The sequence below is a fragment of the Manacus vitellinus genome, unplaced genomic scaffold (assembly GCF_001715985.3).
Source record: "Manacus vitellinus isolate BGI_N305 unplaced genomic scaffold, ASM171598v3 scaffold_28_pilon, whole genome shotgun sequence".
Taxonomy (NCBI): domain Eukaryota; kingdom Metazoa; phylum Chordata; class Aves; order Passeriformes; family Pipridae; genus Manacus; species Manacus vitellinus.
The window spans coordinates 8,094,044-8,108,246 of NW_021940122.1; the positions used below are offsets into that span (position 1 = coordinate 8,094,044).

At 36.0% G+C, this 14,203-nt stretch overlaps 1 protein-coding gene across 2 annotated transcripts in view; it reads left to right on the forward strand.

Moving 5' to 3' along the window:
* STXBP5L (syntaxin binding protein 5 like) overlaps positions 1–14,203 on the forward strand; it is a 188,719-nt gene that overhangs the window by 133,404 nt on the left and 41,112 nt on the right. The window contains exons 17-19 of one of the 2 annotated variants that reach the window (XM_018074685.2): positions 1,782–1,907; positions 6,027–6,178; positions 7,836–7,907. In XM_018074685.2, coding sequence (XP_017930174.1) covers positions 1,782–1,907; positions 6,027–6,178; positions 7,836–7,907 — 350 coding nt within the window. The remainder of the gene's footprint in view (positions 1–1,781; positions 1,908–6,026; positions 6,179–7,835; positions 7,908–14,203) is intronic. The other variant, XM_018074686.2, reaches the window with a different exon arrangement.

Consider the following 14,203-nt stretch of genomic DNA (forward strand, 5'->3'; position numbering starts at 1 on the left):
GAAAAGGGAGGGAACAGGATGATTTTAATTTTGTCATTTCAAAGAATTTTTCACACTCCTACTCGATTTTTAATTGGCAATAAATTAATTTTCCCCAGATTGAGTCTGCATTGCCTCTGATGGTAACTGGTGAGTGGTCTCCCTGTCCTATATCAACCCATGAGCTCTTTCATCTTATTTTCTTCCCCTGTCCTGTTGAGGAAGGGGAGTGAGAGAGTGTCTGGGTGGGTGTGTGGCAGTCAGATGAGGTTAACCCACAACAGAGATATGATGGCCTTATTAAGAAAATAGCCCTTATGCTTTAAGAAATTTTCCAAAAAGTATCTGCAAGTGCTCCTACTACTAGCACTACGCTGGTGATTTTATCTCTGTGTCATAAAGTATGTCCATACTCTTAATCAAACCATGAAACTGAGTAGAGCACTGTTCCCTGTTTTTCATAACTTCTGTCAGAATTAGAGCACTGTTTGGTTTGTACATTGCCCTTTGTGCTACTGGAGTTACCTTGCTGAGAACTTCTGCCCTGGTGTCATTCAGTGGTTATGCTTTACTTCATTTTACTTCGGTTTTCTGCATCTATCTTCAATTTTCCAAGATTGCCAGTAGCCCTATTTGCCACTAAGGTCTCCATCCCAACAGATGCCACAAGGGTAGCTGCAAAGAACCTGATAGCCCTGGTTATAGAGTGAGAAGTTTGAATATCCTTTCTTGAAAGATGTGCCTAATTATTTGCTTCCGAATAGAAATCAGTTAGGTTTATTTCCAATCTGATGCATCATCTTTTCAGGTGTTTGGGCCAGGGCTGCTTGGAAAGCTTGGTGAGTCACATCATTCTGGAGGTAGTCTGCATTGTCAGTGTCATCAAAGACCTCCAAGATCCAGTACATAGGATAGAGAAGCAATTAAAGCAGAAAGAAATATTATGTGCCAAAAAGTGCAGTTCTTCAGAATGTGTTGTCCAAGTCTATATTAATTAGCTACTCTCCCTCCTCTCCTGTTTCTTAGTCTTCTTTGGAGTACTATTTTTCACAGGGATAGAGGATTATATGTGATAGACTGCCCTATTATGGCTGTGTGAAAAGGGGTGCAATATAAGCAATCTCACCATTTACAGCTACAGTAAAAATACACTGACTAATGGGCTTTATTTATAAATTACTACATACAGTGTGAATGTACTAATGACTAACTCGAATTCCTCAAAGTATTGCTATTATTGCATAATATCTTCTTTCAGTGTATCACCACATTAAATTCTACCAGTCAAAAACACACATAAAGCAGTCATACAGAGGTGTTCAGCTCTTATGCTTCCCCTTAATACATTAATATGTACACCTTCACAACCTGCTTTACAAGTCACTGGACTTGCCATAACACAGTAGGAACAGGTGTTAATAATTTGATCAGATTTTTATGTAGGAAGCATTCGTTCACATATTAGGTGATTATGCTTCTAAAAATAAAACTGAACTTGTTTGCACTAAATGGCCAAATAGAATTGTCAAGCTCATAAGTTTTGAATGTGCTATGGTGAGGACCATTACAGAAAGGTATATCTTCTCCCCTTCTCTTACCTCCTTACATTTTTCTGTTGTGCTTTTCTTCAGAACAAAAAAGTTCCGAAAATACAGAAATGTCCTTTTTCAAAGTTTCAGAGGGAAGTATTTTAGGTTTTCCATTCTGGTTGATTATTCATGATGATGAGAAGCAGTTGTTATTCATGGCCCAGTACATGTTTGTTTGTTTGTTTGTTCTTATTTTGTACCTCTTCTTCTTAGTGTTAAGACTCGACCTGTGCGAATGCCTCCTGGATACCAAGCAGATCTTGTTATTCAGTTGGTGTGGGTGGATGGTGAGCCTCCACAACAGATTACCAGTCTTGCTGTAAACTCTGCTTATGGACTGTAAGTAACTCAAATTTCAGTTTGCATTTGTTTATTGTTTTATTACAGCCAAAGTAAAATACTCAAAAGATGCTGTAACTCAGATTCTTGCAGAAAATTATTTGAACTCGCATAGATTGTGATATGAGATGTTAAACTGCCATTCCTGCCAATGTCTTTACTACTCCTATTTAAAAGTCTGAATCTTTTCACATTATTCTGTCCATCCTTTCAAATAAAATCTAATTGCCTTTCAAATCTGTAATTTTCGAAGTGATTTGAAAGGTTCACCAAGGTGAAATGCATTTCACAGAAAATGGTGATGTGATTAACTGTTAAACGCCATTTATCATGACATCATATCTTAGTTGGGAATTGTCTTCTGAGAACAGCATTTTCATGTCTGTGCTAATGTCTGTTTGCACAAGAACCAGTGACTTGAAATAGAAAATTGAATAAGGAACATTCAAATGCTAACTTCTGTATGGCAGTGCAAATCAGACTGTGTACTTTTTTTCCTCAGGTTCAATTTATTTGGGATTTTTTAATGTTTTCTCTTACTGAGAGTCACCCAGATACATTAAATACAGGTTTTTCCTGTAGAAGGTGTTACTCCATTAAAACTTCAGACTGTAATGGGTGTTAGGTCCTGACTGCTACTGATTTTCAGTAAGTCACTGGACTCTCTTCAAAGGCTTTGGCAGTTTAATAAAGAGTTTTTTCATTTGTGAAAAAATATCATCTTTTGGGGGCTGTTTTTTCAAGTCTTTGGCCTGAATTCCTAGACCGTTTCCTATTCATGAGCTCTAGAAGTTGCTTTTTCTTTACCATACCTAGATGCATTTGTCCCTTGAGCAAGTTGTTAGGTTTTGCCTAATTTGCTCCCTTGCAGGTCTCAGACCTCAGGGTAACATCTGCATAGTCACACTGTTCTCTCACTTGTAAACTATGCTGACAGATTGCAGTTCTCCCAGCACTCACAGTGGTTTCCTAAACCACTGATTTGATTCAATCAAATGCTTTAAATTTTTTCCTTTGCTGGGAGCAGTAAAAGTTTACAGGACAACCTCCTTTAAAACACCGTGTGCTATGTATATGAATGTTTCAGAAATAAATGTGTGTATCAGTAAAAGAGCCTAATCCATACCCTAAATTTTATTTTCCTACAAAGGCTACCCAAGAATGTCTTTTTCTTTAGATTTTCCTCTGCAGACTCTCTTCCCTCTCCCTTTCTGTTGTCTCTCTTAACTTTTTCCTTGGGCCTGTGACAAGGTACAATCCTTCTTTCCATCAGAATTTTTGTTTACTACTTTAATTTTCACCTGTTATTTAGCCTCACCATGTGGAAAACCTATGCCACTTCACCATGAAGACTGAGAACACGTAATTTTTGCCATCTTAGTTCTAGGGTTATTTGAGTCATCTTTTTCCTTATTTTTTTTCCTATAGGGTTTAACTACTCTCTTAGTTTTTCCTAATAGGTTTAAGTAGGAGGAAAACGTAGAATGGTTAGTGTGTTCTGGAGAGTCTACTTTCATTATTCTTTTAATTACTATGATTTCTGTAACTGTTGTGTTACTGCAGCTATGAAACAGCATTGAAGTGAGGTATTAAAAAAACTTTAAACCCAGCAAGGATGAAAGACTTCAGGCACTCTGAAATTTTTTTAATGTATTTGGTTTACTTTTAACAGTACCAAGCTACAAACTAAAAATACTAACACCTATTTTATTTATGTTGAACTGAATCATCAGAAACTTCTTCATCTTATGAAAGTAGAAAAGAAAATTTTACAAGATACTTCAATTACAGCTGAAGAACTAGGTTAACCTTGAAGAACAAGGTTAAATGCAAAAAATAAATTTGTTTTAAAGTAAATTCTGTTGGACTGAAAGCAGTCTCTAAAGATTTATTGCAGGCTTGTGTGGTAACAATTTTCAGCTAATCTGCATATTAATTGTCAAGAAATGTCTGATGAGGATTTTGTGACTTTTCTGTGAAAGATACCCACAGAATAGAACATTGCCTAGCAACTAATTCTATTCATTGCTCAAAACTGAGAAATTCATTTTGTATTTGATTTCATAAAGACTTGGATGTTAGTAATTTATCCTAAGCCTTGTTAATAGTAATGTCTGTCTAGATTTTCTTACTATTCCTCAGAATGGTTATAGTATTAATGAGCAATTTCTGATTTTTTTCTGGTAAAGTAATTTTTTAGTTATAAGAAATATTATATCCATGCTTGTGTGTGAATTTAGAGAAGTTTAGGGAAAAAAAATAGACCAGGAAGTGATGATTTGTTTTGTTAAATTGCTAACCAGAGTGTGAATGATCACTAGCTCTTCTTGTGAGTCATGTTTTCCAAAATTAGTAGATCTCAGGTTAATAATTTTCAAAATGCAAATGGCTATTGTTTTTTCCCCTAAAGTATTAACAGATGAGATTGACACTTGTAATTTTTATTCCTTTATTTTTCTTCTCCACTTAGAGCACAGGGACTTAGGAACACAGAATTGCTGTTGTTGGAAGGGACCTTTAAAGGTCATCTAGATCAATGCTATACAGTGAGCAGGGACATCTTCACCTAGATCAGGTTGCTCAGATCCCCGTCCAATGTGACCTTGAATGTTTCCAAGGATGAGGCATCCACCACCTCTCTGGGAAACCTGTTCCAGTGTTTCACCACCCTCATTGCAAAAAACTTCTTCCTTATACCTAATCTAAATCAACTCTCTTTTAGTTTAAAACCATTAACCCCATTCACGAGCCCATTTCTCAAGCTTGTCCAGGTCTTTTTGGATGGCATTTGTCCCTCAGGCACATCTCAGCTTGGTGTTGTCTGCAAATTTGCTGAGGGTGCACTCGATCCTACTGTCTTTGTCACTGATGAAGGCATTAAACTGTACTGGTCCCCACATGGGCCCCCAGGGGACACCACTTTAATGGGGGGAAAAAGTCAATGTGGAAAAATCAGAGTACGTTCACAGTATTTCTGTAGATACTGTACTAAAGTCAGTGTTAAGACAAGGAGAGTAAATGTGGTGCAGTAACAAACAGTAGAATTTGAACCACTATTATAGATGATGCCTTAATTTGCTAGTTTGGCAATTAAGGGAAAATCACTTCATTTTACTTTACATATTACTTTTCTATTTGCTATATGGAGCTCTCTTTTTTGTAATGGAAGCAGCATAAGAAAAGGTAGAAGAGAGGGAAATGTTCTAGCTACCCTGCTTCCCTTTCCTCCATCTCATTACTTTTCTCTTGCCTTATTGTTTTTCCACACACAAATTCCTATCAGATATTTGGAGCTATATTAAGAAGAGTCAGGTGGAGGTGAGTGCACGTCTCACTTTTAGTGTGAATTAAGTGCTTGAATATTTTGCAGGCCTTTGAACTGACCACCTTCATCACTTTTTACATAAAATGACAGAACTTGATAAGAAATGATTCTTAGTATGATTGAGCATGGTTTGAGTTTTTGAGTTTCCTTGTGGCTGTACCTGCAGTCCTTTACATCTGAGATTTAAAATTGCAGTCTGATACAAAACAAGAGAGATCTTGCCCATGAATCAAACCACTATCAAAATACCATTTGTAAAAGCATTTCAGAGGGGTAGAGACTGTTTTAACAGGAATCTGTGCTGTAGCTAAGCTGACAGAGTTGAAAGAAAATTTTACTTTCACATTTGGGTATCTCCATAATACAGCTTAATGTATTTCATTTTTCATTTATATTTAGCTTAAAATAATTATTTCTGCATGTATTTGTATTTATATCCTAATTTATATTTGTATTTTATACAAATGCATAACCACTTTTTAAGGTCTATGTCCAGATTTGCAGGCTTAATTTATATCATTATTACTAGAATTATACTGTTTAGTGAAGCAACATTCAGACATTACTGCAATGTGTTTGGCACAGAAAGTTAGTAATAGTTGTAAATCTGCTTTCTGGAAAGTCAGTTACTGTGTTTCAGGAAACATTTTTATAAATTCAGGATTACAAATCTGTAAAAACCATAAAATATAACCTTTGAGAAGTTTGTGCAGAATTCATAATAACAGACAATTATTGTTTGAGTAACTTAATTACACATTACTAATACCTTTGAGGAACATTTCTTTTCTCAGAGTGGCATTTGGGAACTGCAATGGTCTGGCTGTCGTGGACTTTATGCAGAAGACAGTACTGCTGAGCATGGGAACCCTTGACCTGTACGGATCGAGTGATCCATACCAGCGGCAACCCCGTTCACCTCGCAAAAGCAGGCAGTTTGCTGCAGGTAGGAAATAAATCAGTGTGGTTATGAGCCTGATGTGTTCCTTGGTTTTTTTTGCCTGTGGCTTTTTACAGTGCTTTTGAAATGCATGACTATTTGCCAGCCAATGGAGTTTCTATAACTTGACAAAAGAAACCTGACCTGCTTTAGGTACGGGCACTTTCTCAGAAACAAAATGGTTTACAAAGTTTTTTCTCTTGGGATGGAGGTCAGCAAGTAATTCCCTTAGCTGAGTCTGTACAAAATCATAAATTTTTTCTCTGGCAGTCACTTGAAGTATAGTTTGTATGCTGTTTTCTTTCTGTCTTCAGTAAGTTCATACCAATAAGTAAGACTTCAATTTAAACTTAAATGTATCTTCTGCCAGGTACTCTTCATTTGAATAGTCAGTTTTGTTTAGAGAAGTATAACACCAGGGAGATGTGTTATATAGGTAGCACAAGTAGCTCAAATTAAGCACTTTGTTAGTGAACTAAAGTTCTTGGTATAAACCTACAACATCCAGCTGTGCCCCATTTCAAAATTTGATGCTAAGAGGATCACATTTGTAAGTCATAACTGTTATTATGCATTGTGTGTTAGAAATATTAGTACTTCAATACATCTAAATTTTGCCATACATTGTTGGTTATTAAAAAATTTACTTCTTGCATGAGAAAAAGTCAAAAAATAATCTATGTTTCAAGTCTTTTCACTAGACATACTCCATAATAATGTGCTAGAGTCAGACACAATTAGGAAATGTGTTTTACATAGCTGTGAAGTTTTAGAATCAGATTTAAAAATCTCTTTGAAAATGTGGAGTTTTAAATCCAACCACAAAATTATGAAAGCAACAGATTATAGTGGGTTTATGACATCAGCATTTTCACCAGCAGACCCTGCACTAAATCATCAATTAGTATTTCTCCACAGAGTCATGGGAAATCTTTTTTTAGATTGGGAATATGTTTGCACTCCAAACAGCAAGTAAAATTTAGAAAATAAAATGTAAGTCTTCAGGCCTACTTCTGTTCCTGAAAGACCATTTATCTCACTTTTTATGCATTTAATCATAGCAAAGCTTAGTTCTCATCTGTGCCAAGTGTTAAATATTTAAATTTGGCACAGCTGAGGAGAGAAGAGACAAGCAGCTTCAAGCTACCTTCAGCTTCTCTGTCTGGTTTCAGCCAGCCTCACAGCAGCTCCCAAAGTAATTTGAGTAGCTCACCACAAGTGACATCTGCAGAACCCTGTACAAAAGGTGGAGGGTTGTGCATGTAGAAAAAGCAGTTATCAGCACTGTATCATGTAGGATTTCTCTGTCAGGGCCAGTCTGGGCCAATCCTTTAAGGCATCATTCCAGCTCTGCAGTGCTGCTAGAAAGGAGCCCACTGGGGATAAGTGACCGCTAAGAAGGAATACACACTTCTAGATTGCTCATGGAAACTATGCATCTAAAAAAAGCCTCAGCTGCTTTCTCACCATCCATCCCACATCCCTTACTTTTTTGATTATTTTTCTTGTTATATCTCCCAATTGGAAGGTAAGCATCTGCTGAAATTTTTTCACCATGGCTGTTCTAGATGCTGGTTATGATATCACTTCCTTTCACTTTAGACTGTTTTTTCTCTCTTTCCTCTGCCTGCTGCTGATGCTGGTGTACTGGCATGTTCCAAAGACAACTTTTGCATGCGTGGCCTGTCTAACTTTTATCCAGATTTAACGAAACGGATCCGTACTTCCTATCAGAGTAAGTTCTATAAAGGTTAGGCAAATAGCTTTATCATGATTGGACTGTGCCTGACTTAAACCCATGTGTTTGTGCTTCGTAATGTGTTTTTTAAACACATTCAGCATGCATGCAAACTTATTACATTTTATTATGTCAACCATGCTTAGTTTTGACAATTATCTTTATTATACAGATATCCTTTTTCTTCCAAAAGAGTCCAAGAGAAAACCTCAGTGTTATATGGACAAATTGGGCCTTAGAAATGATTTTTCAGCAATGTTATGTTCTTGATGACAGTATCTTTCTTTGGTTTTCTATTCATTTCTGTGTACGTTTACTTATATGAAGCATTTCTTGTTTTGCAATGGCACTATTTGGTTGTAGTTACCAATTAATTCATCCCTTTTTTCAGAAGAGCAATGTGGCTTAGAAGTGCACCCATTGAATTGGGTGCTATAAAATTTAAAATTTTAATCTTGGTTTGGTACTTGAATATTTGTCTTTGGGGAACCATCCCGTGTCTCTGATCTTTGATGGGGAATGTAAAGTGGACATAAAAATATATACATCAAAGAGAGCTATGAAAATTAATGTTTTTAATATCTTTAAATTTTGAATTATACAGATATGCAATTTAAATATTAGTATTCATCAGTGCAGAATGCAATGAACAAAGCTGTAATTAATTTTGCAAATTGACTGTTCAACAGATGAGCCATATGTATCTTAATTAACTGCAATGCTTATATGTAATTAGGTCTCTAGGATGCCTCTTATTCAACTCTTTTTAAAGTAGTTTTCACAGAACAACTGGATAGGCAATTTTATGTTAAATATTCAGTATGGGCAAGATAAAGAGTGGCAGTTGTTTTATCATCTCACATAAATACAGACTTATGTAGCTATTGAAATACATTTGTACATGTGCAGGAGAAAAGCTGTTCCATCCCTCTAGCCAGATTTCTACGATTTTATTTCATAATAGTTCATAAAAGGTGGTCTGCTTCGTTAAAAGACATGTCCAGTTACAAATCTAGCAGTCCACAAAAAGGTTTGGTGTATGATATCCTGAAGTCTCTTAGTCTGATCTTGCTATTTTCCCATCTATAACAGAGAACCCAAGAGACAGACAGCAGTTAAAGGTTTGGGGTTTTTCCCATGTAAAAAATTAATAAATTCTAAGACCAAAAATTACCAGTGTTTTCATTCAGAATTACGAACACAGACCATAGAGTTTTTCATAACTGAAAATTTATTATCCTGTTTCCATCTTCAAACATAGAATCAAAAAAGTCCACAAAATCTTCCTGTATGCATCCTAACTGAAGGGTATGAGTCTGACTTTTAGGCAAGATCATTAACAGCTTCATTTCTCTCCTCAAAAAACACTTGGTTCTTGATTTTGTTATTTGATACTTATACAGGAGTACATGCTGTATAATCTGAAAGACACACAAGGCAATAAGATCAAGAACAGGACCAGAATGTGTCATAGACTGAAAATATCTTGCTAAGTCGTTCTCGAGTTGTGCTTTGTTATACGTCTTATCTGAGATGTGAGTTTTAAGGGGGGTATTCAGAGAGGATTTAGGATTTTGCTTACAACTTTATCTCTTCTTGTAAGGGATAATGATGGGAAAAGTAAATTATTTTTGGAAATTGTGCAGCTGATATTATTATGACAAAACCAAGAGTAGTCATGTCATAACATAAGCATTAGGTCTAAAGTTTTCAGGGTTGTATAAATGAAAATGGAAGTTAATGGGAAGATATATGAGTAGTAGATTAAATTAAGTAATGAACCAAGAAGACAATTCATGAGGATCAGTTTGAGAGAATTACTTGTAGGCATTGAAATCAAAGAAGAGATTATCAATGAGCAAGATACTGAGACTTTTCTTGGTCATTTTAGAGCTGATTTGCAGGAAGAAACAGTGTAATTTAGTATCCAGCCTGAATATGAGAGTTAGATTATGATCTTCTAAGAATGTTACCAATATAATGGGTTAGAGTTCCAGCGAATTCAGTGGTGCTGCTAGCTCTGTTGACACAGTGGAGACTTCAGTACAAAAAGAAGGTAGGGGTCATCTTGACAGTGTTAAGTTCATACTTGGACACTTCTGAGTAAATTTTAGACAAGATTATTACTCTATCTTGGATGGAAAAAATCCAAGTTAGATCTGTGTATTTATGAATCATTAGGGAAAAAAATATGTATATTTATAATTATTGTCATGTTTATACAAAAGAATCTCTTCAGTTCTTCACCCTAATCAAATGCTGGGTCAGAGAGATAAAGGAAGTGTTGATATTTCAGTCTAGGATGTCTTGCAAGTGAGGAGGAAAAGGAAAAAAAAAAAACAAGCGTCAGATGAAAGAAGCACTATGTTGGAGAAGAGAGGTTTTGCAAAGGAAAGACAGTCAACAATGTCAAGGACATCCAGTATGCAAAGCATGGTGGTGGAATAATTGTTTTGAATTTTAGCTGATAAATCTATAGAGAACTTGATAACAATTACATATGTAAGCTAGACTCAAATGCACCTTGAGTGGACTTAGAGCATGAAGACAACACATTTGCTGGTTTGAGAGGTGAAAGTGGGAAAAGGAAAGCAAGAAGGGAAGAAATGCAGTCAGTTCTAGGTATATGTGATGGGAGAGATTGAAACATAATTGTCCTAGCAGGGAAGGAATTTGAGGAAAAAAACAGAAGCTGAGATGAGGGTAAGTGCAGAGCTGAGAGTTGCTTTCTAGTACTGATGCTAGTTCCATTTGCTGTAATATCTGCAGCCACCTTGCTTTGTAGCAAGAATACATGACAAGGTAAAAAAATAAATTCTCTCTGCAGTAGTGCAGAATTATGTTGTTGGTTGGTTTTCTTTTTTTTTTTCTTTAGTTGAAATCAAGTTGAATATGTTACCCGGTGGTCGGTAACATATATTCAAATATTAAAACAAGTACGTTTACTGCATCTAGGCAGATAATGTTTGCAGCAGAATATAAAAATACCAAAATGATGCAAAAGGAATTTGCATCTCCTACTAGAAATTCATACCATCTGTTGGAAGAACAAGAAAATAAATAGTCTTTATGAAGCACCCAAAAAGTTGTCAGATTCAAAGGATGTTGCAACACTGGAAAATAATTTTCATAATGAAGACCTTTCAGTGAGAAATCCTTCCTCCTTCAGGCCAGTCCCTTGAGAGGATGTCAGCAAAAGTAACCTTGGTCTGACAAGAGGACACAGAAGACTGTGTGTTATGAGCCATTACATATCAGTAATTGACACTTTAAATCACACCTAAGAAGCTAATATAGGTTGAGTTTTAAGTCAACAGCTATATTCTGAACTGACTAATTTCCAAAGAATACAGGCATACACACACACACACACACACACACACACATATATATATGTATCTATAAGCACAAACAAAACCTAGTATGGTATTTCAGTGCGAAGATGATGGATTAGAGTAGCACTGGGCTTACATTGACCTGTGAATTTTTATGATAATTTATTTACAATTCATTTATTTATAGGAACATATATTATGGCTTTGGGTACTTTAAAGTAAATGATCCATCTGAATCATTTAAACATAGAGATAGAAATTTAAAATCTAAAAAATAATTTCAAATTAAGAGATCGTAATTACTTCATACTAGGCAGTACATTTTTTGATCCTTTAATGAAGAGGAAATGGGAATCACAGTTACCTTTGAAAAATATGCACGGGACATGTCTTTAGAAGTGATTTAATGCCTTGTGTGATATATTTACATCTTGCACTATTTAAACATGTAAACACACATTGGATTTGCTCAAATCAAAGCAAATTTCTTTATTGTGTCAATGGGTATATCTTCTCACAGGTGATTGTTCACATTGCCAATCTCAGTTATTTGCCTTTAGTTTTGTTGCTACATTCTTGCTTCAGGTGGACTCAAAATTTGCTGGGATGGTGGACTTCTTGGCTAAAAATTGCTAAAATATCTTGGGGCACAAATTGTGCCTACAGAACTTCAAAATGGAAAGCAAAAATATTTTTGTAATGTAATTTCAGTAGCTGTTATAGTCTCTCAAACATTCAATAGAAGCTGAAGTCCGTGGAAGTATTTAGCTTGATCTCCTTAAAAAGGAAATTACAGTAGAAAATGAGCAGTAGTACAAAGAACAGCTTGAGATCTCCTCTTATCTCAAAGGGAAATAAAAAATGACATTTAGTGGAATCAAAGGTAACATAAAAATTGACAAATTGATGTTTATTCTTTTCCGTGAATGATGACTGTGCAATTCATTGCCTTGTAACATCTTCAGAATTTAGAATTTAGCAAAATCAAAAGAGACTTTGGACAAATGGGTGGGTAATGACAATAACTTGTAATATTTCTAAGCAAGAAAGATTTATGGCAGGAGAAAATCTGTGAGTGGCAGCGCTTAAGCAAATCTAACTATCTAAGATAATAGTCTTGTGCAGGGCACATGGTGCCACTTACATTTAAGATGGGGACATACTGCACTTCTCCTTTAAAAGCATCTATTGGTGGTCATTATTAAAGGTGATAGTAGCTTGACAGCAAGTCTAGATTTGTAGAGAAGTTCACATGTTCACCATTTATAGATATCATCACATGAGACGTACCTTTAATGTTGTATGTTGTAAAAAAAATTCATGGTATTCTTATGGTGATTGCTCTTGGGTGGTGTGGTTTGGTGCATTTCCTGGGTCTGTAGCACTATAATTTATATTGAGATGTAATATTGTTTTTATGAACTCACAGTTAAAAAACAGACAAACAAACCAAACCAAAAAAACCACACCACACTATTTAGAAGTAAAATCTGACCTGGGATTTGACATTGTAACTGACACCAGTACTAACTATCCAAGGTTTAGAACATGATAAGGCGTTAAAACTTTAATATGCACTTAGAAAAGAAACAGTGTAATATTTCATTTTATTCATCCAAGGCCTCTGATGCTATGCAAATGTGCCAAACTCTCTCCCACTGCACCTTGCAGACAGTTCTGCAGCAAAAATCAATTCTGTTCCAAATCTCTAGGTACGTACAGAAACCTCAGGGTCAAGTAGAATTAAGATTTGCTGTAAGAAAACTATACATAGAGAGGCTCCCTAAGTGATGGGGAATCATTATGTTATGAATAGTCTCATAACATCAAAAGTGATGTTGGACTCATGACTGAAATATAAAATTCTCTCAGAGAATCAGAGAAGGATTCAAGCATGTCTCTCAAAACAAAAGATCTCTGGTCTTCAACAATAGTAGCTAGTTTATGATCTCTTGTTTTTTGAAAGTCAGGAACAAGTATGTCATTAATACTGAGTTACAGGCCAAATGAACTGCTGCTTTTCCAAAGGACTCTCAATATTATTCTTGCACTCCTGCATCTTTGTTAGTGGTAGAAGCTTTTTTGTTCTGCTTGTTGGGGCTCTGGACTCTCCCCAGTTCTTGTCACAAAGTTGTCAGTACCTGCATTAAGATTCCATTGTTTTCAACACTAAGAGAACAGCATTGGTGGCCAAATGGTAGCAGAATTTTTTGAGACAAGAGTGTATATGAATTTTAGAGATAAGGGACTCTGGGCCTGAGTTCAGGAGCGATAAATATTAAAACATGTAATCTTTTGGTGCCACATTAAAGCATACTGAAAGGTTCTTGTAGGATGTTTGATTTTCAGGAAGTGACATGAGCAGCATGTGTGTAAATACAGTATCAGTACAACAATACTGTACATCTGACTGCGGGCTGATGTTCACTTGGCTCTGACCTGAATGCTGTGAGTCCATAGTGCCATCTGTAGGTCTGGTGCTGGGCTTTCAGTCAGACCCACATAGCCTATGGCATGCAGTGCCAGAGCTCCATGTAACAAGGGTGAACCCCTTGATACAGGCCACAGGGCATTACGGGATACATAGGAAGGGTGCGTTTGAATAGGTGTGGCCGTACCCAGTTCACCCACTCAACGTGGTAAAGGATAGCACGAGCTCAGACTTTCCCTCCCTTCTATGCCAAAAGGCATGTTTGAACTTGTTCATTCAACCTGTGCCAAAGGTTGGGTCACAGAAACAAGCCCAAGCTTAAGCAGTATAGACTAGGGCTGCTTTATATGTTGCTGTCTTCCATGTAGACTGAGTTCCTCACAAATATTTATGAACAATATATAAAGCATCTTGTCCAAAAATTCTGTGTTATACTCAGACAGCATTATCAATACCTCCATGTCCTTTAAAATGATCTATTTTGTGTGAATTCATACAGAAGTTCCTAATATGGAACAGTAGTGGTG